Here is a 26296-nt window from a genome sequence, read left to right as displayed (position 1 = left end):
ATATATACAAAGGACACACACACACACACACACACACACACACACACACACACACACACAGACACAGTCCTTTGTCAGCTAGTTTTTCAGCACACTCATTATCAGTATACAGTAAAAGGGTATGTTACATGGTTTATATATTGGTTTCTCTTCTTGTTTTTCTGAAATGTTACTATGCTTCAATCTGTCTGAATCTCCCATCTTGCCCAAGTGGATCCAACAGAAGATACTGATTTACCCCTAATTTTTAGTAAGGCCTTTTTTTTTTTTTAAACTTGCTTGGCAGTTTTGAGGTCCTATTTTATCTGCTGATTGAAGCAGGATACATTCACCATCTTTCTCTGAGTAGAGGTAGAAGGTTGCTTTAGTTTAGAATTTTGTAACAGTACCATAATCCTTCAAACGATTTTTGTATGCAGCACACTTTATTTATTGAGATCAAATAATTATACCACAATATTAATTTATTCACGGAGCAGCCGTACATTGGTTACAACAATCATATAACTGACTACGTTGCTTTATGCTAAATGATGCTTTGAACATGTACAGGTTATACAATTATATTATAGACAGAAACACTTTTGTTTAGAAATACAGATGTTCCGGTTTTATGGTATATTCTCTATAGGCTGCAAATAGAATAAGAAAAAATGAGCCTTGTTTATGTACAGACTCTAGTGTGTATGCAAAATTGGCAGTTCTTAATTGTTTCTTACTCCAGGTATGAGCTGCTCAGTCTGATAAATGTATGGCAAGATCCCCTTATTCCTTCAGTGCCACAATCACTGAACAGAGATACACATCTAAACTATGGAATCCTTAATTCTCTCTGAGCTTGGTTGTTTCCTTGCAGACGTTTCATTACCCAGCTAGGTAACATCACCAGTGCTAGAAGGAAGTGGAATTTGCTTTCACTTTATATACAAGTGGCATCTAGACTGGTTGGCTAACAACCAGTTCAATTTGTAAGATAGCTTCCTTCAAAAAACAGTAAAGGACCTATCTCACAACAATAAAGGCAAAGTTCAGTCTGCTTTATGATAGATGTATTTTTAGCACTGGAACTCCATGTTACTTATCTGGGATCTTATCTGGAACAGAGAGAAGAATAAAGCTTAGCGAGATTTAGCAAAAGTTTGATTCTCTTCTCTTGCCATTGATTCTGATCTCTTTCATTCAATTGTTGGAAAGAATGTTTTCCCTTGCAATTATTATATATAGTTTGAGACCAACTGGATCTCTAAGTTAATCATGCTCCCTGCTTAGACATGGCTGTGTCTTTTTCATTGTTAAAATTCTACTTCTGACACTGTTTTTTATTTAGAGGTAGCACCAAATTCAGAAGTCGAGAAAGAAAAAAATTCCTCAACAGTGATGACAAGATAGGACAAACTTTTCTGTAATGTTTTGCAATAGCTGTATTGTGTAGTTGTGTCAGTATCTGCACCTCTGTTATCCTAATAAAATAAATAAATACCTTTGTAAAGATGTAAACACAGTTACTTGGTCCTTATATTATATCCATATGGAATCACACAGCTTCAACATAAATATGGCTCTAGGAACAAATACTGAACTTAATAGGCAGAAAACAGTTGAACAGTTATATATTTCAAAATTTCCTTTCAAGGAAAAATATTTTTGTTAGATACACAATTCAGATTTTGGGTAATTGATCCAACTTTACAGAATAAATAAATTAGTCATATATACATTATCTAAAATGTTATATTAACAAAACAATTAAATACGAATGGAGAAAAGTTCCATGTTCACAGTCATAATATTCAGTTGTGAAAAGTATGTGGTTTCATGCAGCTACACACCCAACTAACATTCTAATGAAGAAGAATATCAAATAAATATTTTAACGCATAAAAAGTATTGAATTGTATAAACTAGCAGTCAGAAAGCAATGGAGAAAATATAGGAGATATAATGCATGCTTTGTCCTACACAGAGTAATCTTCAGAAATCATAGGAAACTTATCTTGCCTCATCATAATGCAGAAGAAAAGCTAATGCTAATTCAATTATATTATGCATATTTTAACCTACAGACTGAAGGCTACAAAACATTCTAATCATACATGTACAAAACTACTGTAAGGGTATTTATACCATACGTATAACAATTAGTTACTTCATTTCACCACTGTGATGAACGCATCATCATCATCATCATCATCACTGTTGTCACTATCACCATCATCATCACCATCATCATCATCTACTGGGGGGAACTTCATCATTCACAAACAAACAAGAGCCACAACCCACCTCCAGCAGTTCATATTCACAGACCTTGGATTAGTTGAAACTCGTCGTCACATTAATCTACAAACACTCAGAAATGTGCTATCATCACCATGTTTGAGCTTTCTACAAATGATCAGCGTTAAGGGCTCTCTGAACTCTGCAGTGGCTACATTTGATTAGTAAATGAAGTTGGGCCACTCTGTTGTTGCTGGCCAAATTCATCAACTTGGCCATAATTAGTTTGTTGCCCAAAATTGCCTTCCTGTTGGTTATACCCACCACTCGACCCATAGCTATCTTGATTGTAGCCACCTTGGTTATAGCTGCTGGACTGTTTCTCGAGGGTCTCTTGAGGATATCTTGAACCCGAAGAATGCCAACCAGTCTCCTTAAAAACAAACCAGATATTTCCTGCCCAGAGAATAAAGTTCAAGAATCCAAAGACCTAAACAAAAACCAAGCAAGACATTAAATTTCATTTAAGTTTCTCTCTCTCTCTCCCTCTCCCTCCCACTTGATTATTCACATGATTGTGATTCTTCTTTAAAAAAATGTCTAAAGCCAACTTATTAATTCAAGGTTATTTTTGCCCAGAGAACCTTCCAAAGATGTGGTTAAAGCAAATATTAATCTGTCACTCCTGTAGTAAGGTAGAGATAGAAAATATAAATGAAATGAAAATATAAATGGAAAACAGTTTACAGCTTTCATTTAGTAAGCGAGCTACAAAAAACTAATTGAAAGAAGAGTTTTATTCTTTGATGTTGGATCTGTGGCTTCACGATGTTGTTACCAGAGGCAGTCAATCATCTATTTGTTTCCTAAAGTAATGTTTTTTTGGAGTGCCATAATATTAGCTATTTATGAACTCATATGATTAAAAGGCCTTTTTCCTCCAAATTCTCCATAATATCTAATGAAATTAATTTCATATTCATATATATATTCATACAACTAGGATAAATACACTTTGATTGTTAAATACAACCAGAATGCTCAATTATTATCTTTTTAAATGCTCCTAATTGCTTACACTATGTGTATTTAAAGAATCAGTGGCACATGCCATTATTATCTTACACTCATGCTGTTATTATCTTATTATCCTTTGAAGAATCAATGATTTAGGTTAAATATGGTGGATTCCAACTGAAGGGTGAGAAAAGATAAATGCTGAGTGATTCTGTAGGGCACCTATCATTTTATTTCAGACCCCTCATTTTTTTACCAAATAAAAGGAATACTCACAACTGAAGTATTAAGACTTGACATAACAGGGCTGTACACAGGCAAGCATTTGTTGGATTGTTGTTTGCAAGCTGACATCAGTAAGAGGACTTCATCTGGGTCAGTGGCAATCTTGACATCAGACAGACCTTTAGCCCAAGCAGAAGAACCCACAAACCACATGAAGGAGAACACCACTGTCACAACGAAATCCTACAAAACCCAAATCGAACATTGCAAGTTCATGTTTGATAGTAAAAGGTCAGAAGGATAGAATAATCTCAGAATGCATTTGTATTTTCCTACTTATAAAAGTTGTACATGATGTGGAAGCACAATAGTTCAATTCTCAGCTCAACAATTTTCAGGAAAAAAAATGATGTTATTTGTCAGATGGTTATAAACAATCTCATAGTCTCATAGAAGATCAGTCAAGAGAAGTGATGGGTGGAAACAACCTCTCCCGCTCAAAAGTGATGGACTTCTAGCCTGTACATGACATGGATGGGGTAAAGAGATACAAGAATTTTAATTTCAATATGACTAAAAATAGGCCTTGCATGTGATACCAAGCAGACTTCTTCGTCTTTCTTCCTCTTTTACCACTTCCAGTGTTGGGGGAGGTACAGGTTTTGGTTCTTGCACTTCTGGCAGCCTCAACCATTGTTATTTGATGCTTCTTGTAGTAGTAGTAGTATGTCTTTGATGTTGTCTCTCCATCTTCTTCTGGGCCTGCCTCATGTTCCTGGGCCTTCTCCTTTTTTTCTATATGCCTCGCATGGTATAGAACAGCGGTTCTCAACCTGTGGGTCGTGACCCCTTTGAGGGTCGAATGACCTTTTCACAGGGGTTGCTAAGACAATCGGAACTCTAAACTTTAAACTCCATCTTGCATTCCTTGAAACCCTCCGTGGATGGGCTCTGGAGTCATCGCCAGCCGCGCAGAGTGTTTCTGCGGCTCCACGCTGTGGAAAACAGAGGTGCGCATGCACACCCCATACAATTACAGCCTCGGAGACTTTGTAATGCGGGGAAAGTGTTCTCACTCTGACAAAGCGCTGCCTTGTCTTTTACAGCCACCTCGTTTCCAATGGGGGGGGGGAGAAATCCTCTGCATGGATCCCCCCAATTGGAAATGAGATGGCTGTGAAAGATGTGTGGGGAACGGAGCCCATCTGCGGGGAGAGGGGTCCCCATCGCATTCCTCGTCTTCCCGAATGGGCTCCGGAGTCATCACTAGCCGCGCAGAGCCTCGCCATGGCTCCACGCCGTTAAAAACATAGGTGTGTGGCATGTGCACACCCCATAAATTACAGCCTCGTAGACTTTCCCCAAGGGAAAAATGCCGCTGCCAGGTACTTTTAACCTGTGATTAAAGGTGACCACAGTATGTGTGTCTCTGTGTGTGAGAGAGACAGACAGACACAGAGTGACAGAGATGGTGGAGGGAGAGACAGACAGACAGACAGAGACACACAGAGTGAGTGATTAAGTGAGTGAGTGAGTGAGTGAGTGAGAGACAGACAGACAGACACACAGAGTGACAGAGATGGGGAGGGAGGGGAGAGACAGAGAGACACACAGACAGACAGAGAGAGGCACACACAGAGAGACACACACACACAGAGTGAGTGATTAAGTGACTGAGTGAGTGAGAGACAGACAGACAGACACACACACACACAGTGACAGAGATGGGAGAGGGAGGGAAGGAGAGATAGACAGACAGACAGACACACACACACAGTGATAGAGATGGGGGAGGGAGGGAAGGAGAGACAGACAGACACACACACACAATGACAGAGATGGGAGAGGGAGGGAAGGAGAGATAGACAGACAGACAGACACACACACACAGTGATAGAGATGGGGGAGGGAGGGAAGGAGAGACAGACAGACACACACACACAATGACAGAGATGGGGGAGGGAGGGAAGGAGAGACAGACAGAGAGAGACAGACAGAGAGAGACACACACAGAGTGAATGATTAAGTGAGTGAGACAGACAGACAGACAGAGACACACACAGAGTGAGTGAGAGACAGACAGACAGACATATACACACACAACAGAGTGACAGAGATGGGGGAGGGAGGAGAGAGCAGAGAGAGAATGACAAAGAGAGACAGAAGGGGAGAGAGAGAGAGAGAGAGAGAGACAAATAGCAACACACAGACAGAGACAGACAGACACAACACACAGAGAGAGAGACAGAGAGACAGAAAGATAAAGAAAAATATATATTCTCTTAATATATAGATATATTAAGAAATATTTCACAATATATAATTACATATTCTTTTGGTGATTAATCACTATGCTTTAATTATGTTCAATTTTTAATAATGAAAATACATCCTGCATATCAGATATTTACATTACGATTCATAACAGTAGCAAAATTACAGTTATGGAGTAGCAACGAAAATAATTTTATGGTTGGGGGTCACCACAACATGAGGAACTGTATTGAAGGGTCGCGGCATTGGGAAAGTTGAGAACCACTGGTACAGAACCTAAGGCAATCGAGAGTCCAGCCCCATGTCCACCTCAAAAGAGGTGGTAACAGGACAAGGTAAGGGGCTCCTAAGATTGGGCGAAGCATGGCCTTTTGCCACAGGACTGCTATGGCAGCCATGAAGGCCATCCTGAGTCACCTTGAAATGGCCTGGCTAAAGGGCCTCTGGTGAAGTTGTGACAGGCCCAGAAAGCTGCAATGGATAACATATTGCTACAGAAATTACAAGGAAACACACAGCAGACACTGGATTCTTTTTTCATCATGGCTTATTTAGCTTGTCTACAATAAATTTACTGATCAGAAGCTTTCTGCCCTTGAATTTCTTGTATCCAGTCCAGCTTGCCAGGAGAAGCCTGATTCCTCCTTAAGTTTGGATGGTGATTCCTTAGGATAGTATGTCGAGCACCTTCTCTAATCTGGTGCTAGAACTGATAAGGTACAACTCTTGACATTCCTAGGAGCCTTTGGTCAAGACCTCTGGAGAGTCATAACTTGACAAACACCTCTATGGCCAACATGGGAGAAGTGAACCTCCACTTGCATTTACCAAGAGAAAGAAATATTGGAAGTTGCCTTATCCTGAGACTGAGCTTTGGTTCTATCTAAAGAACACAGGATATACTGATTGGTAAGCTGCTTTCCACACAGTTTCATCAAAGTATTTCCCTCCCAATCCTATATGGAAAATAGGTTTGGAACATCTGGATAGCAGCTATAAGATTAGCCTTCAATGGAGGAGGGCAGTGGTGGTGAAACCTTTTGGCACCGAGTGCCCAAACTGCAACCCCAAACCCACTTATTTATCTCAAAGTGCCAACAATTTAACCTGAATAATGAAGATTTACTACCTAAAATGATGATAAACTAGGCAGATTTCAGCTAATTGTTCTAAGAAAAATGTGATTTTTTTTCTCCCCCCCTTTTTTCTGTTTTTGAACTATTATCTTTAGCAACAACAAAAAAGAAAAACTTTGTAATAGCATTTCTCTTTTCTCCCTTTCACCATCCCTACCTCCCTCTTCCCCCTTTCTCTTCCCCTCCCCATCTCTGTTTCTCTTCCCACCTCTCTCTCCTTCTCTCACTTTATCACCTTCCCTTTCTCTTTCCCTCTGCTCTCTCTTTCTCTTCCCCCCTTTCTCTCTTCTCCTACTTCCTCCCTCTTTCTCTCTTTTTCCTTCCCACCCCCTCTCTTCCCCCTTTCTCTCTCTTCCCCCTCCTCTCCCTCCTTCCCTCCCTCCTTCTCTCTCTCTCTCTCTCTCTCTCTTTTCTCTTTCCCTCCCACCCACCTCTCTTTCTATTTCTCCCCTGCAGAATCTCGGCTCACTCTGACTCCTGGATGCCATCCGGGAGGCGAAAGCAAGCCGAGAAGCCTCCGTTCTTCCTCCTTACCTTATCCCCCCTCCTCAATCTTTTCCCAGTTGCTTTGTCCCGCTCAGGCACTTGAGAGGAGCCTGCCGCACATGCTTTCTCCCAAGGATGGGCTCATTTCAGGAGAAGAATGTGTGGCGACAAAGAAGCATGATTTAAAGAGACAGGCGACCCGGGGCGGGGCAGGGAAGTGGCAAAGAAGAGATGGCGGCAACAGCGGCGGCAAGAGCCCTGGCACACACCCCTCCTCACCTGTCACAGCTGCCAGGGCTTCTCCTTTGTCATGGGCTTCAGGAGGAGGAGGAAGGGCTCCATCCTCTCCCATTGGGAAGCTAAATTTCACTGTGCTCCTGCTCAAGGTAGCAACAGCAAATGTACTGTGACAAGGAGGAAGGCTGTTTCATGTGGCTTTTTAGTCCCACAAATGACAGCTAGAAACGCGATGGAGCTGGGCTGGGGCCGATGGCATGCGTGCTCAGAGAGAGGGCTCTAGTGTCACCTCTGGCACACATGCCATAGATTCACCATCACGGGAGTAGGAGAACAAAGATGCCAGTGGGATCCTTTTTCCTACTTTAATGCTATGCAAATTCTAGCATATTTAATCGCTTTTAATGGTAAATTTTAATGGATATTTCTTTTCTCATTGTCCAGATGCATCCTGGCTACTTTCAAATTTTACCTTTATTATTATTATTTTTTGCCAGCCACACTAAATCAAGTCACACTAAATTTGCTTCTATCCCATTTTCAGAGAATCATCTTGTTCTTGACCAGATGGCAGACAGGCAGAGTTCTGAGCCTCGTTACCTGATTTCATTCTGAGATTCCATTAAGTTGCAAAAAAAAAAAAAAAAAAAATTCTTGGAAAACTACCATGGATAATGAGTTTGAACCTCCTATACTCCCTGTTAATCCCTATATCTAGATTAGAGCAAAGACAGATACCACTCAGTTCAATTAGCAAAAACAAAAAAAATGTAGCTTGATTTTTAATTATTGCACATCAAAAATAGTTAACTGGCTAATAAAGACTAAAAATTTGACAAAACAAAAGGACACAGAACTTTCCAATGCCACAGGAAATAATACTGTGGATAATTGACAAGGTCGCACCCAAAGGGAGAGACTTTTGTTAATTTCTGCTGTAACCATATAATGTTCATAATAAATGACAGCCATACAGGGCTGGAAAGTAGGACATCAGGTGATACCTCTACTCTAACCATGAAATAAGCAATTTGTTGAACTGGGATGAAGTATCCAATGAGCATCCTAGGTGTTGTCACTCAAGACACCAACTTATTTTTTTACTGGGAATTCTCAACCTTGGTAATTTTAAGACATGTGGACCTCAACTCCCAGAATTCCCCAGTCTTGCATTCAAATGTTATTTTTATCCTATATTCAATTTAGTCACACCACCCCCAAAATAATCTGGCACATTATTTTTTTCCCTAAGAAAAATCCCTAAGGGTGGCAGGAAGTGTAATGCTAATGCTTATGGAAGATGTGGAACCAAAACTGTAGAGGCCGTTTGCATTTTAGAGTGGAGCATTAAGGCCAATTAAGTGCATTTGCATTTAGGCTTTCTTTCATTCAAGAAAGCATTCAGATGAAAATCACCTTGTTGCAATCAGTAGTATTATGTTTCTGTGTGTCCCGGAAAAAGTGGAGGGAAATGTTGTTTTGGGTTTTTGTCTGGATGCCAAAAAATGTGGCCCTGATTTGAGAGGTGAAGGACAGCCTCAGTTGAAGCCTGAAGACTAGATTTCTTTTGGGTGGGGGACAGTGGTAGGATTTGAAATGTTTTACTACTGGTTCAGTGGACGTGGCTTGGTGGGCGTGGGGTGGCTTGGCTGGCATGGCTTGGTGGGAGTAGCAAGGGAAGGTTACTGCAAAATCCCCATATCCTCCCTCCCCTTAGCTGGGACTTGGGAGGCAGAGAATAGATGGGAGTAGGGCCAGACAGAGGTGGTATTTACTGGTTCTCTGAACTAATCGAAATTTCCATTATCAATTCAACAGAACTGGACAGAACCGGCTGAATATCACTTCTGGTGGGGGAGTTAAGTACATACTCCCATTTATGACATGATTTACTCTTGAGTTTCTTAGAGCTGGGTGAACTGCCTAAATAACCTCCCATTTATAGCATGATTATCAGTGCAGACTTCCCTCAGAGACTACAAAAACATAAAGGTGATTTTTTTACAAGGCAGGATAACTCATCCAATTATTTGTGCAGATTACAGGCAATGAAAATGTCACCATTACAGCTTTTATAGTTTACTGCTACTGTACATTTCCTATGTGTGGATTAGAAATGATGACAGAAGGATAAAAATGCAGTGATGTTAAAACAGAATTATTTCTCCTGATTGGAATGGAATCACAGCAATGGCAAAGAGCAGAAGAACATCGGTTTGAGGTTAGGTGCCGTGCATGATATAGAAATGCCTTTCACATATTAAATAGTAGAATATAATTTTATGAGTAATTAATGCTGCCTGTTGAAGATTTAAATAAACTTGCAACAATTACTTGTAAAGCTAAAGATGCTGGAGTTGGTAGCAGAGGTTTGGTTCCTACCGGTTCAGACCGGTTTGGCTGAATAGGTAGTAACTCGGCCAGCCACGCCCCTGAACCAGTTCTCTCGGCAGCGCCATAAGCACCGCCATCTTATTTTTGCATCTGCACGTGCACAGAAGCATTTTTAGTACTGCAAATGCACATCTTGAGCTCATCAAGCATATGCACATACATTCCTGACTGAACCGGCAGTAGCAGCAGCCAGAACCCACCCATGGTTGGTAGCTACAGAGCTTCTTGGAATGAAGTTTTTATATACAGATAAAGCTACTTGTCAGCCTCTGCTTTGCTGCTGCTTTGGCTGCCATGAAACGGGGAGGGAGGGCATGGTATTTGGGAGGGTTACTAATTGTGCTGGAGGAAGATTCTGGAGTTCTGCTGCCTGTCGGACTACGCATGCGGAGGAGGTTCCCGCCAAGGCTAACGGCACCGACATTCCATCTTGGTGATGCCTTTCGAAGTTATCTCACATCTGACACTTAGGAGAATTATGATTGGACTGTAACTGTGATGCCAAGGGGTGGGGAATGGGTTATTTTATATATCAATCGCTTTCGCGTCTAAATAGTCAGTCTTCGCTTTGCTACGCTTCTAATCATTTATAATTAGTAAAAGTACACTTGATTTCTACCCATGGAGTCTCATGGTCTTCTTTCCTAATTACTCAATGAAGAGGTGCTGACATTGCCCTTTTTAGATAATAATTGGAGAGCAAATGTACATCTGCACACCCAGTAATACAATACCAGACAAACAGACAAAACTTCAGATTAATTTTAAGATATTTGAGCTATCTCATTCATAGTTGTTTTTGTGTGTTTATAACGCTGTTGGTCATAGTTATATACAATTATTCTTTGTTGCTTAAACCAAAATGTCAGCACACATTTTCGATTATATAAACCTTATAAATGCATTTGAGATAAAGCAATTCTGTAACAATAAATACAATCATGTCCATTTTGACAATATCCCTTCAGCTGTTTTATTTCAGATTTCTGTAATGAGGTCTGTTATTAAACCTTGCTTTTAGACAAAACTTAGCCAGCAAACTTTAAAGCTTTTATATTTCTTTATATCATTCTGGCTTATTCCTATGAAAGGGTTACCCAGTTATGGATTTTGTTTTTCAATGGAACAACCTAAAAAAATTTATTTCCTTTTTAAAAGCTAAAGGTATTTAACATATACAGTATATTTTTATGAGGACTAATTCTCAGATTTGGGACAAAGCAGATTATAATCTAAGAAAATCAGTAGCACAGGATTTTTTTAAAAAAAATCAGTAAATCTTAAAAAAACCCCATTCCAAATATATAGAAAAACGTATATCTCTTCAGGATCTATAAAGTCACGGATGAAGATTTAAAGAAGATAAGATGTTGTATCACCCCCTTAAAGTCTTCCATAGTATTTGTAATACCTATAGAAAGGGATAAATAGCAGTATTTACTCCTCTCGAATGTTCATAACTAAGGTCTATAAAATCAGTGTATCTACATGATGTCAGCATAGACACAATAATCACTAATGACAGTTCTGATTTTTTTTTGTCAACGTTTACTCGGTTTATCTTGTCAATATCATTGGGAAAACTTTGTTTGCCTTCAAACTATTTCTGTAGGATTCTCAATAACAGTCTCCAAATAACACCAATTAACACCAAATAACCCTCCAAATAACACTATTCAATAATTGTAAAATCTAAGTAGGAAATAGAAAAACCTGCATATCAGATGACAATAGAATTGAAATGAATCCAATGAGAGAGATAACTTAGACAGATGCATCAATTACAAGGACAAAGGTGTTAGCAGTGGTTGAACACATACTTACAATCAAAGGACCCCTGTTGTTTTCACGGTATTTGTTCTGGAAGAAAATGTAAACTACTGTGGCTGCCAAGGAATAGAGGAAGGCAAAGACAGCGATAGTCACAAAGAATTCCGCAGAAGAGGAAAAGTCGCCTATTAGTGAAAGTTTTTCTCGCCTGCCTTCACAGGTGGGAGCATCAAAATTCACCTGGTACAACCTAACATTGAGAACAAGAAGAAAGTGAATTGGAATCAGAAAACAGTTCAATCAATAAATCAGAATAGAGCTGGAAGGGATCTTGGAGGTCTTCTAGTCTTCTGATCAACCAGGAGACCCTATACCATTTCAGACAAGTGGCTGTCCACTAGTCTCTTCTTAAAAACCTCCAGTGATGGAGCATCCACAACTTCTGAAGGCAAAGCTGTTCCACTGATTAATTGTTCTCACTGTTAGGAAGTTTCTCGTTGATTCCCGGTTGCTTCTCTCTTTGATTAGTTTCCATCTATTGTTTGGATACACTTTCTACAGCATTGAGGTGCATTCCATGTGCACTTCAAATGTCTGTGATATAATAATGCCCTACCAAGTGTTATTCAAACATTATGTGAATTGATATATGCTACTTGCACATATACATATGCAGCACTGCAGGCTACTTCAGCTGACTGCAGTTCTGCAGTTTGGCTGTTCAAATCTCACCGGCTCAGAGTTGACTCAGCCTTCCATCCTTCCGAGGTGGGTAAAATGAGGACCCAGACTGTGGGGGCAATATGCTGACTCTGTAAACTGCTTAGAGAAGGCTGAAAGCCCTATGAAGTGGTATATAAGTCTAACTGCTATTGCTATTGCTATTTGAGAGGGTGAAAACTGCTTACCCCATGTTCCAGAGGCCCACGGGAGGCTGAAAACAGGCCTGTTTCCGGCCTTCCAGAACTTATGGGAGGCCCATCCCCCCCCCAGCCTCCACGTGGGCTCTGCACTCACCTTGCATCCAAAACGGGCTGCGTGGAGACTCCTGGGAGGGGAGGGATGGAGTGGGAGGTGTCAGCCAGGGGTGGGATTTGGAGGTTCTCTGAACCAGCCATAACGTTAGCTATGGTTCTCTCAAACCCGGGCAAACCCATAACAGCCCAACCGTGGTAGTGCTCCCTAACCTCTTTGGCCACCATGGACTGGTTCGTGGAGAGAAGTTTTTCCATGGACCAGAGAGGGCATGGTTTCACATCCTGTCTTTATCCCCTGGATAGGGCTTCACTTGTTTGGACAGCCCAGTTTCTGGCATTCAGTGGCCCATTACTGGTCAACGAACCAGGTGCTAGGGCATGCCAATTAGACAGTTTGGGGTGAAATGCTTTCTGACAATATCTATTTAGATATCATCGTTGGACTAAACCAGATAGGTATAGAAGACGTCAACTAGTGCATAAACATTATAACTCGTGCTTACATTTATATGATATAATATTACATTATTTATATTTAGCTTAATTTGTGTGTTGACAACCCCAAAGTAGTCAGGATTGGGCTGGGTTATATATTTTGTAAAATGGACACAAACAAATAGGTGCCTAGGTGATACTTAAACACTGGGTAATTTATTCTCCTCTCAAGCTACTATGGCTTCTTTATCAAACATTCCATTGGAGATTACATTTCTGTAATTTGAATCCATCTTACCGCATCTTGCACTCTCAAATGATAGATTATGGTATCTGTTATTTGTGTGATAGTCTCAAAGGCTTCTGAGCCAAACATATTTTTCTCTGTAACAATAGCACTAAGACTTATATACTGCCTTACAGTGTTTTTACAGCCCTCTGTAAGTGGTTTACAGAGTCAACATAATTGCCCCCAACAATCTGGGTCCTTATTTTACCAACCTAGGAGGGATTGAAGACTGAGACAACCTTGAGCTGGTAAGAATCGAACTGCCAAACTGCTGGCAGCCAGCAGACATCAGTAGCAGCCTGCATACTGCATTCTAACCACTGCACCACCATGGCTATGTTGCATTTGTGTTCTGTCTTGCACTTAGGCTTCACCAAGCACAAATGTCATGACTTATGCACTTGCATTAGACAATATACCGAAATATGCAATTTGCACATGTTGCTATGCATGACATTGTTGTCATTGGTTATGGATATCAATCACCAGATGCTACAAGCTTTAGGGATTTTTTTGGAGAGAATTTAGGATTGTTTACATTTTTAAAGAACCATCCCACTCTTTTGTTTGGCTGCGCTATGCAGTTCCCCACAGATTATTTTCCAAGACAGATACACCTCTGAAGGTTCCCCTGAATTTTCAAGAACTTTGCCACAGAGGACAGTGCATTAAAAGACCTGTTGTTGTTGAAGGTATCCAGGAATCTGGTAAAGTATCTCTGAAACAATGACCCAATGGGACATGGGTTGTGTAGTTCTGAAAACCACTATAGCTGAATCAAACAAAACTCTTTATGGCTTGTATAAGGTATGAAACCAGCCAGAAGATTTCCCTAACTTACCATTATTCCTCCATAAAAGCAAGAAACAAAAGAATTCAGTAGGATAAAGGTAGGCTGCGCATGTGCGAGTTCGTGAATGGCCAGGAACTTCCTTGTCTTCCTTTTAAACTGTTTTTATGTAAGCTGCCCAGAGTCCTTTGGGATTGGGCGGCATACAAATCTATTAATATTGCAAAATTGCAAAAAATTGCAAAAATAAGACTCACCAAATCAGTCACAAACACAATTCACCAAAGGTATTTATTCTCTGTATCCACTCATATTTCAGTTTAAATGCATTTAGTTCTCAGGACCCTTTGTATCTCTAAATATTGTGTGTGTGTGTGTGTGTGTGTGTGTGTATACACACACATGTTTAAGTGTCTATATTTTAACTCAATGTAACTTTTTTAGCATATCAAAAATACCTCTGCCATTTATTACCTAATGTCATTTATTACCTAATATTACCTAATACCTCTGTCATTTATTACCTTATTATAAACAGATTATTTGCACAGATGGCTTTTGATTTATTTAAGGAATTATTTTATTTGCTACATCATTTATTGCTTTCCATTACTGTGCTTTGTTGTCAATCATCTTGAGGGCCCCACGGCAATTGAAGAAATGAAGTGCAGAGATGATGGATGGATGGATTATATATCATCAATTCATTGTTGACTCTCTGCGACTACACAGACAACACAGAGTTGCAATTAAAAAGTAGCACCTCCAGAATTACTTTGATGGCTGCTATTACTATTCTCCCTTATCTTCCTCCTTCCCTAAGCAAATTGTCCATCCGTGAAGATTCTTAGCTTTTTAAAACCACTGAAGTCTTAGAAATGAAGGAGCAGATGAAGAATAAAAGAAAGAGTCACCCAGCACTTTGGTGACACAAATTACCAAAAAGGAGCTGAAGCAATAGTAGCTCTGAATCATCTAGGGAACATTTTTAGCATCAAGAGTAAGTACCGTGTCATTCCAAAAGTCACAGGAAATTGCTGCTCTGAATATATAATTTTCTGCTGACATAAAGGCTTGTTAAATAGGACTGCTTCCTCCATATGCAACCCTGTGTAGTTTTTTTGCGATCACCTCGCTATTTAAATCCACGTGAAATTTCAAACAGCCGTCACTCCAACTACTTTATGAATTTGAGTTGGTTATTAGGCTGCTATTCTGAGATGGTTCAATTCGCTGTTTTGTTCTCCACAATAGCTCCTGAGTTGAAGGTGGCAAACGTGTAAATTGACACATAGCTTTATTCAGAAAGTTGAAAAAACCTTTGAGAGAAGTGATTGAAGTTACTTGACTATAATGTATGTGCCACTCAATCTAACAAAAGCAAGCAATGCACCGTTAAAAAGAAACCAATGTTCCTAACAAAACAGAGCAACAACCACAACATCTAAAGTCAGGTTTTGATGGCTTGCTAAAATATAAAAATAAAAATGGCATAACTTAATCTCAGGACGAATTGTGTTCCAAAGAACATGGAATTATCTCTGTAGTCTGGGAAGAAGAAGTGCTTTAGGAGACAGGACCAAGATAAAGCCCCTTCCCTGATTTTACTTTGTGGGCAGAAGCTGAAATGAAAAAGTTGTCCCACATATATCCAGGTGTTAAGCCATGTCAGACTTTAAAGGTGGCAACCAGCACCTTGAACTATTTCAGGAAGGAAACTGGTAACCAGTGCAGCTCTCACAATATAGGTCTGTGTCAATCCTAATGTAGTTGCAAATCCAAAGAAACAAAAATGATACAGATTTCAGGAAGGTATCTTTCATATTTGTCTGGGGTAAAAATAATAATCTTGAAAATTGTAAGACTAAAGTTCCAGCCCTCCTTTTCTTCCTCCCCATATTCCCGCAAGTGCAGGGCCTGCTTTTTGGATCACTGAAGGCCAATTTGCATAGTCGACTGCCTCTCCAGGGTGCAGGTCTGAGGCTTGCATATCTTTGTTGATGGTGTCTTGCCATCTCTGTTATGGATGCCCACGGGGTCGCCGGCCAATGACTTCTAGTTGGTAGGCAGTCCTCACAACGGTGGAAGATGCTGCTGTCAGGACATGTCCATACCAGTGGAGCTGGCCTTCTCCTATCTTCTCTATAATTGGTGCCACACCAAAAAGTGGTTGAATGGTGTCATTTGTGATGTGGCCAAGAAGGGAGAATAAAGTCCCAGCCTCAATTATAGTGGGCTAATTAAGATGGAGTCTCCTTGAAACAGAATCTTCCCATACCTTTTATATCTGGACTTCATTGCCTCTCCTTGGGTAACTAAATGTGTCATCTCCTGCCTTTCTACTATTTCTCACAGTGTTACATGGGAAAACATAGACGATTCCATCACTATAAGAACTAGCACTGATGCTGTTACCTAGTATGAGCCATAGTGGTGCAGTGGTTAGAATGCAGTACTGCAGTACTACGTCTGCTGTCTGCCAGCTGCCTGCAATTTGGCTGTTTGAATCTCACCAGGCTCAAGGTTGACTAAGCCTTCCATCCTTCCAAGGTCGGCAAAATGAAAACCCAGATTGTTGGGGGCAATAGGCTGACTCTGTAAACCGCTTAGAGAGGACTGTAAAGCACTGTATATAAGTCTATGTGCTTTTGCTATTGTGGGTAATGAAACCTCTGCAGGGGAAAAAAAACCAAGCTCAGAGAGCACCGAGGACTCCTCACTAGATGAAATGCTGCATCTAGATGAGTTGAACCTTCTATGGGATCTTGTTTATTTATTTGATTTATATGCCACCTATCTCACTCTGCAAAGTAACTCTTCAAAGATAACCCCATTTAGAGCACTTTGCAAGTAACTTCCACTTTATGACTTCCAAACAAGAAGCCATAAAAGGCATGGGTGATCATGAGAATAACCTCCCTATCAAGGAATGGCAATAACTTGCACATTGGATAAAGATGTAGAAAAGCCTTCCCAACTGTAGCTGCCAAGTAGGAATGAGAGAGAGGGGGGAGAGAGAAAGAGATGAGGAGGGAGGCAGGGAGGGAGAGAGAGAGGGGGGGTAGAGAGAGATGGGGAGGGAGGCAGGGAGAGAAGGAGAGAGGGGGAGGGAAAGGGGAGGGAAGAGAGAGAGGGAGAGAGATGGAAAGGGAGGGAGAGATTGGGAGGGAGGGAGGGGAGAGAGAGGGGGGGAAGCAAAGTTACAAAAAGTTCTACATGGGATGTGGGAACCCTGTCCTGAGCCATATATAGCATATCCTTGATATTGGAAAGCATCCAAGCATGTAGCTAATATAGCTTGCTTAGCCTGTTCAGCTCAACCCAGGCTGTAACAGCTCCAGGCAGCAAGTTAAAGCTTCCACAACATCTCCTGTTCAGCATAAGAACAGGAATCGTCAACATACTGATAATTACCTGACCTTGTGCTGCAAGATGATGTCACTCAGCAGTTTCACAGAGTTATTAAATAAGAAAGAAATGGTAAACCCTGTAGATTCCATAACAAAGAAGTTGAGGGCATGACCTCTCTCTTCCTACTACCACCGACTGCAACCATCTCTTCAGGAAAGAGAAGAACCACTGTAAATCAATGCCTCCCATTCTCAGCTCCCAAAGGTGATCTGATAAAATACTACTGACATAGCTAAAATACCACTGAGAGGTCCAACAAAATCAGGGCAGTTGTACTTCCACTTTCCATGTCTTACCACAGGTCATCTACAAAGAGCAATCTAGAAGATCATAGTAAAATCAACTGGAGGATGGCATTTGCTCCTTGTTTATACACAATAAGGCTTGCAAGTGTTAGTGATGGTTCCCCCCCACCCCCTTGGTAGTTCCTTGATTAGAGTTTTCTGTTTTCTGCTTGATTGTTTATCTGATGTCAATCCCTGCTTATCTGGTGGGAGAGAATGTGTTCTGATCTTTTTGCTTCCTTCTTAGCTTTTTGTTGTCTCTTTTGAATGGTGTGTAAATGTGGTTTATCTTTATATGTCTATTGATGGCTGGTTTGTCTGAATGCCAAGCTTCCAAGAATTCCCTAGCATTTTTAAATATAGCCGAACCTAGGAGGCTTACAATTTCCCAGTTAAAACTATAGTTGAGTCTGTCCATGTCCTGGGAGATTAAGGAGTTTTCATCATATCTTCCGACTGCTAGTTGCCATTTATGAATTGCTAGTCTTCTTCCTTATTAATTAGCTCAAACCTAGCAATGAACTATGCTTAATGCCACTGTTCATAATTTATAGCAAATTGTGTCTCCAATGAAGTCTGTGAGGTAATAGAAAGCTTCACAAGGAAATAATGTATGAAGATAAATGCAAGCAGCTGTTGATACTGTGCTACTTTCCTCTTCAACCTGAAGCTCTTCTTTTTCAAGGTAATTGGACAATTTCCATAATCCCCAGCCAGCATGGCAAATGCCACATTAGCTGGAAATTATAAGGAGGGGGAGCCCAACTCATCTGGAAGGCATACATCTGGGGAAAGCTATTTGGTCATGTCTGTTTGATCTGAAAATGTTGCCAGACCATCTGGCAATCAATGAATTCCAATTCACCCTCTTATTTTCCCACAGCTCTACCAGGGAGCTGCACCTAAGTTTGCTATTTATAGTTTGATTGCATTTTCCCCTCTGGTTTTTAGTAGAATTTTAAAATAATGTATTTAGTGTGCTAGGTCTCTTAGGAATCAATTTTTAAAATAATTATTGGATAAATACATCTCCTTGAAAAAAGTGCATTTTCCTTCAAATAGTCATAGAATTACATCACACTTCATTGCATCTTCTGGTATTATCTACTGGCAACCTTCCTATTTTAAATTGCAGGGTGACATGTAGCTTAATGCCCCCTATGAGCCATCCTATTCTTCCCACAGAATGACAAGATAGAGCCAGCAATTTGGCAGCATTCATAGCAGTGATGAACTATTCTTCAAAATTCCCTAACCATTATCCTTCTGGATGTACTGGATTACAGAAATCAGAAATGTCTTGGGTTTTTTTTCCAGAAGATATTTCCTACTAGCAGTCAAGTTGTGTTAGGAGAGTTTTCTGGCTATCAAGCCCATGTTTTCATGAATTAAAAACCTTTCATTTTATATCAGAAGAACATGAATTGACTAAAGTTAGTCTGAATTTATCCATCAAGGTTGTGTTTTGTATACGCTCAGGTATTCCCCTGTTTCTACTTCTATTCGTAGACATCGTACTAACAGTTGACCCTTTGTTCTTCTTGTATAAAAATGGCAAGTCCCTGGGTGGACCAGCAATAGGTGGATAGTGTGTGTGTGTATGTGTGTGTGTGTGTGTGTATGTGTGTAGATGATATTTCATATCATATTTCATTTCATATCAAACTGTTACATTTGGACTTTATTCTGTGTGCAGAAGGAGAAAGTCCATTTCCCCTATAAAGTTATCCTACCCTGTTTTCCCCAAAATAAGACCTCCCCAAATAATAAGCCCAATAGGGCTTTTGAGCGCATGCGCCAAAATAAGCCCTACCCCAAAATATTGTAACACAGGAGCAACCATGAGGTGATCACGCTCACCACCTCCTGCATCTCAAAAATAATAAGACCTCCCCAAAAATAAGACCAAGTGCCTATTTCAGGGGTGAAAAGAAAATAAGACCCTGTCTTATTTTCGGGGAAACACAGTACTTGAATTCAGTTAAAAAAGATGTAAGTTCTCAGCAGTAAGCTTTTTCACAGACTACAGGGAGAGATGGGCTGTATCCAATTAGGTGGGCAAAGACTAGTTATCAGAAGCAAACACTTATTTAGCTATTATAGCAATAGCACTTAGGCTTTTGTATCACTTCACAGTGCTTTACAGTCCTCTCTAAGTGGTTTACAGAGTCAGCATATTGCCCCAAACAATCTGGGTCCTCATTTTACAGATCTCAGAAGGATGGCTGAGTTGATCTTGAGCTGGTTGGGATCAAATCCCTGACAGTGTGCAGAGTCAGCCTGTAATATTGCATTCTAACCACTGCGCCACCACAACTCCTATTATGACAACAAATACTGTAATAATGCAAAACTAATATTTAATATGAATACTTCACAAAATGGCACAGATATGCTCTGTCCTGTCTTGATATGACCAACCACTGTGGAAGAGGGAAAAGGATTTCCCAGGAACATGTTCAAGATTCCAAACTCTCTGGTTCCCTCAAGTTGCAACAAGAGAGAAAATATATTAATACCAAATTATCCCACCATGTGGAAAAACGATGTGTCCAGTTCTCATGCAGACACTAACTGCCTTTGGATGACTTTGAAAAAACTAAACAGAATTCTAGGAAGTACCAGGACTGTAAACGAAATTTAGAGATAAAAATACATTCTGAAAGTACGCAATGGAAACTCACTTCTATGTAGTTGCCAGGAAAAAAAAATACTACCTGTGAAAAGAAACAGAATAACAGAGTTGGAAGGGACTTTGGAGGTCTTCTAGTCCAACCCCCTGCTTAGGCAGGAAACCCTACACCACTTCAGACAAATGGTTATCCAGTATCTTCTTAGAAACTTTCAGTATTGGAGCATTCACAACTTCTGGAGGCAAGCTGTTCCACTGATTAATTGTTCTAATTGTCAGGAAATTTCTCCTCAGTTCTAAATTGCTTCTCTCCTTCATTAGTTTCCACCCATTGCTTCTTTTTCTACCCTCAGGTGCCTTGGAAAATAGCTTGACTCCCTCTTCTTTGTGGCAGCCCCTGAGATATTGGAATACCACTATCACGCCATTCCTAGTCCTTCTTTTCAGATAGACAGATACGACTTCATGAGTCAAACTAAACACTAAGACTTTACCTAAACCTTTATTTCAGTGCTGGTTACCAATATTTGTTGATGGAAATTCATCCAATTATATCTGGAGAGCCTAGTATTCCTCACCCTTGCAGGTAAATAAATTATGAAAAAAATAATGAATATATGAAATAATTATTTAGGTCTAGTTCTCTCCTCCTACATTTCAAAACAATGCAATTGAATGCTTTCTTCTGGATAATGTCTTTATTAATTTATTAATGTCACATTAGCCTTCTTCAAGTGTTCCCTTCAAGCACAAAGACTTGGAAATTGGTGGAGAAGTTTGCATATTCGTCCTGAGTAAAACATGAAGGATATCATTTCATGAAGAGAGTTTTATTTGTCTTCAGCCCTGGAGTCGACCATCCACATAAATGCTTGGAAGTCAGAGAAATAAGGAATAGCCTCATATTTACCTAGCTTCAAAGTATCATGGTTTCAGATGAATCCCTAAAGAGAGAGATTTCAAACCAGGTTTCAAAAATGTTTGACTGTGGGTGGTTGGATGCACTGTTTAATCAATGTCAAAACAAAATTTCCCCGGAGATCAGTCTATTTGCCAAATTACTGATGTTGCTGTCCCTTCATTTTTCAAACAACAACAACAAAAAATGGAGTTGGGCCAAGCAATGCTGATATTGTTAGGTCCAATGAGTCAGTCAATTAATTGTCTAAATTGTATATCAAGGAAATGTTAGAAAATAATCTTATACATTTGGCTGCTTTCCTATTGTTGGAAGAAATGTCTATCTGGGTTCAGTTCCAAGTGGGAAGAAAGACACCGGAAACATGGAGGCTGATTGGAAAGATGGTTTAATGGTGGACAGGACCACATGGTTTAAGGTCCTGGGCAATTGAGCACATGGGTGAGAGAGAGATTTATACCCTCTCTTGGGCCCTGCCTTGGAACTTCCTGTTCCTGTGTAAGGACAGATATCCTGATAGGTTGTCAGATTCCCATGGGGCCATGCAGGGGTAGCTTTGTAGGTTGTCTTGAATCCCAGGCTTGATTGAATCTTATTGGGTGATGAGGTAATGAAGCTATCATGTCCTGAGGGTGGAGGTCTTAATCCCATCACCCTGGAGCTGAAGTGGGGGGAGGGACAGGGAGGTGCTTTAAAATCATGTTTCTCCTTTTCTCATCCAGGGAAATATAATATTCTGCCTTTTTAATATTCCCTAGAATATTTCATTCTTCTAGGAGCTGAGCAGGTGCTTTCTTACACTATCTATCCATAAACAGTACAATTAATGGTGCTCTATAATACTTGATTTTTTTAAAAAAAATAATACCAGTGAAGAATTAAATAGTAGCTCCAGTTCCCTAACAGGCCAGTCATATTAGAGGAAGAGAAAGAATAAAAAGTGTATCACTCTTCTCCCATTCCAATTTAGGAACTGCGTTTAACAGAAATGGAGAAGATAATCCTTTAATTATGTGAAAAGCTTTTCAAAACATCTCTTCCTTGTTACAAAAGCCCTGAAGGAAAAGAGGGATTTAAGTGGGACATCTATATACTTCGTAATAAAAATATTCCATAGATGTCAGTAACAAAAAAATGTTTTGCTTGAGTGAAGTCCAGAGAAGATTCACTGGATCCCATTAATTTATTGTTCTACTTAAGAATTGTAGCTAGGAATCCATTTTCCATTGGTTATTACTTATACCTTCTCCTATAGTCCTCAATGTTCTGTTTAGCTCAACATAACTGTGCATCTGTGCTCAATAATGCATCAGTAGACTTGGAGATCTAAAGCATTGCTGGCTAATTATATTAAAAAGTCCCACTAGGTTGGCCAGCAAGGAATAGGTCAATGCTTTCATGATTGTCTTCCACAATGCCATGTCACTTCATGGGCCCAACAATGCCATTTTTTAAAAATTAATTTGAGTGTTTTTGTGCATACGTTTGCCTTAAGCTGTTCGGCCTTATTTGAAATTGTCAAGCTGAGGTTGGAAATGAATTGAGGGAAGAGATGAATATTGCATCCTGTTGTGCAGAATCTGTAAGAAGGACCCTTCTGAATCTACATTACTCTTCCTTTGGCATTTTCAACTGCTCAGTTGCCCTTTCCTATTCAATATGACCTAATATGAGAACGCAGAACCAAAGCCATAAGCATACTTGTAAGGTAGCAAAATGATAGGCATTTGTGAAACTTGTCGTAATTTAATACTGATCCATAAAAATCTTAATATTTTACGAGGGCTGACCTCTCCTGCCAAATGTCAATGAAGCCACCAACCAATCAAACACAATAATCCTAAGTTTATGACTGCAATTTAAAATGTGAATCTGTATCCAGATGAGAACATTTCATTTCTTGTATCAGAAGAGAGAGAGAGGGAGGGCTATTTTTTGCTAATAGATGTGACTCTTTTTGCTAGGTTGAGAAGTTTAATAGGTTTGGGATGGTAATTGCAGAACTCTCGTTTCACCCCTAAGTATCTGCTCAGCCTTCAACAGAGTTGTCTGCAGCATCTATGACACTGTGCTGCAAGTTTTATCCATTTTGTATGGGCCTTTATTAATAAAGGGCATTTATCTCAGCATTTAGTCATGCCAGCCACATGACCACGGAGATGTTTTCTGACAGTTCCGGCTCTTTGAGATGAGCACCGCCCCCTAGAGTCAGGAATGACTAGCATATATGTGCAAGGGGAACCTTTACCTTTATGGGCATTGTGACATCACACATTCCTACAAAAGAGTTGAAGCTTTCAGTGCAAAAATGATGGCGATTTCAATAGATTAAAAAAAAAAAAGAATTTTCTTCTGCAGGAGAGCTATTTCCATGTTTGAAGTACATGAGTAGCTATTGCAAGAAAAGTTTATCTCTTTGTTTCTTTGAGTGATGGAATATGGGTTTGTGAAAATAATGGAAATATGGGACTAGTTTTGTCTTTCTGATAAACATATCCCTTTTTGAGTTGCCCCTTCCTGGGATATTCATTAATGAAATCGACAAATTTGTGGCTGTAATCAATGGTGGGATTCAAATAATTTAACAACCGGTTTACTGCCCTAATGACCAGCTAGGTAGGTGTGGCTCGGGGGTCATGTGACTGGGTGGGTGTGGCCAATTCAATCTCACATCAATGGGCGCTTCGCCTTAGCTGTTACAATGTAAACTGAGAGGCAGTTTCTGTAAACAGGGCAATAAAGATTAGGCTAGAAACAACACCTGAATGTTTCCTTCCTGCCTTCCTTACAGGATTAGCCCTGTAAAGTGGAAAAAAACAAAATGAGATTTCTTCCAACAACCGGTTCTCCCAACTGCTTAGAAAGTTAACAACCGGTTCTCCCAAATAGGTGCGAACTGGCTGAATCTCACCCCTGGCTGTAATTATTTATTGCATCTCAAAACAAGCAGAATGTTTTCAAATGAATTTATACAGAAGTTTTTTTCTCTTCAAAACCGCACTCTATATTAAACTATAGATGGCTACAGATTGGCTGATTCAGTTATCCACATTTTAGCTTAAAAAACTCGGTGTCAAAAATTATCTTTTTTTTTTTCAAATTTAGATTCAGTTTAGCCTGCTTCTGTGATAATCCGAGTTTTTGAAAGATGATTTCATAAAAAATATACATATTTTTCATCATATACATATTTTCCTTTTAATAGTCAAATTTTGTATGCAGTATAGCCAGTGTTCGTAATGTCTATAAATTCCTTTTACTCATAGATGCAGTGTGTGTGCATTTTCTCTGAATATTAATCTTTTAAAAGTTACCTTTACTTCTCCCTTTTCTTGCTGAGTTATTTAACCATAGTATGCAGACAGCAGGATGTGATTGTTCTCACAATAATAAAACACGCACACACATACACAATCCTGCAACACTCAACCACACAAACACAAAATCCTAAAATATTTTATAATGTTCTGAAACCAGTTTAAGGAACATGTTAGCATAAATCATGGCTTTTCCTGGATAAAGAAAACTCAGGACAATCTTCAGTTGCAGTATGGAAAAGAAAGGAATACAGAATTAAGGTTGTACAAAGCTTCATATTCAAAGAAAAAAAATGCTTTGCAACATGGGGAATTCTCTACTTTCCTTGGCTTACTAAACTGTGCTGTGTACATTTGAATCAGAAAATATATCGCTTTCAAGCTTTTTTTAAAAAAAATCTCCCCCCAAAAGCATTTTTTAAAAATAGTACAAGACCTTTTATCTCTCCAAAGAATTTCGTTGGTAAAACACGTTCATGAAAATGACCTGGTTGGAAGGGCATCAAATTATACATTTGCATAATTTTCTGAGCCTTTTTCATGCATTTCAAAAAAGTGAGATATAAAAGTCTGCAGAGAATAGCAAAGCCAGCAGGAAAAGAAAATCTGTAATAAAGGCTCACTATGAATTGGCAGAGCATAAGTCTACCATAAATATCCCTACCAAAAATTCATGAGTTTGCTAACTGCTCAGATGCAATTAGTGAATATCACTACTATCCAATAAAAACACAAGTGGAATTTAAAAGCAAAACAGCAAATGGATAATTTATGGAAAGAGGATTTTTAAGGAGACTTGGTAGTACTCTTTAAAAAAAGCAATTCTATGAATTAATTCTATGCTATTAATTCTATTGCAAGGAATTGAGTCTCTTTTCTTCAGATATTTCAATATAGTTTGAAACATGGAAGAGAGCTAATGATTATCCTTAGAATATCTATCCTGCCCCATTTTATGTTGAAACTGCCAATAGGGGTATTATGTGTTACAACCAGTGGGTTTAAAATATTTATTGCTTTGGCACAATTCTACTTCACTTGGGATTATCTTATGAACTAGGCCTACAATATATATTAGTAGTCACGTTAGAGTGAAAAAAAATGTTCTAGGATTCTGTTTATTGCAGTCTTTATAAAGCTGAACCTCTGAATCTTTTTTTTAAAAAATTAGCGCTTCCAAAAGGATTGAGCAGGAAAGTGGATTTAATTGCTTTTGTGTGTAATGCTAAACCAATGGTAGATATTTTCTTGGCACAGACTTAATTATAAGAACATACTGTGGAGTAATTACAAATGGTTGCCATGATGGACATGACCAATCACAAAACATCAATTTATCTAAATATAACCATACTTCTTTCTGAAATGTCAGGAAATAGTCACTATGTATAGGGTACATACCATACTGTATGGCAAAAATCTAGCTAACCACCAGATGGCACCAAAATTATCTTTTAAAAAATCTCTTTGCTGCCATCTATTGGTT

At 39.5% G+C, this 26296-nt stretch overlaps 1 protein-coding gene across 1 annotated transcript in view; it reads right to left on the bottom strand.

Annotated features, from left to right (window-relative positions):
- Positions 1 to 417: 417 nt before the first annotated feature.
- SYNPR (synaptoporin) overlaps positions 418 to 26296 on the bottom strand; it is a 166038-nt gene continuing 140159 nt past the window's right edge. Inside the window, exons 4-6 of the mRNA XM_014056640.2 lie at positions 11811 to 12006; positions 3511 to 3702; positions 418 to 2707 (exon numbers count right to left, since the gene is read on the bottom strand). Of these exons, the coding sequence (XP_013912115.1) occupies positions 2429 to 2707; positions 3511 to 3702; positions 11811 to 12006 (667 nt within the window). The 3' untranslated portion in view covers positions 418 to 2428. The remainder of the gene's footprint in view (positions 2708 to 3510; positions 3703 to 11810; positions 12007 to 26296) is intronic.

The sequence above is a fragment of the Thamnophis sirtalis genome, unplaced genomic scaffold (assembly GCF_051295495.1).
Source record: "Thamnophis sirtalis isolate CommonGarterSnake01/CBP01778 unplaced genomic scaffold, rThaSir2_p1.2 scaffold_3, whole genome shotgun sequence".
In the NCBI taxonomy this organism is placed as follows: domain Eukaryota; kingdom Metazoa; phylum Chordata; class Lepidosauria; order Squamata; family Natricidae; genus Thamnophis; species Thamnophis sirtalis.
Note: the sequence above shows the minus strand (reverse complement) of the source record. Positions and strands in the feature narration are given on the sequence as shown.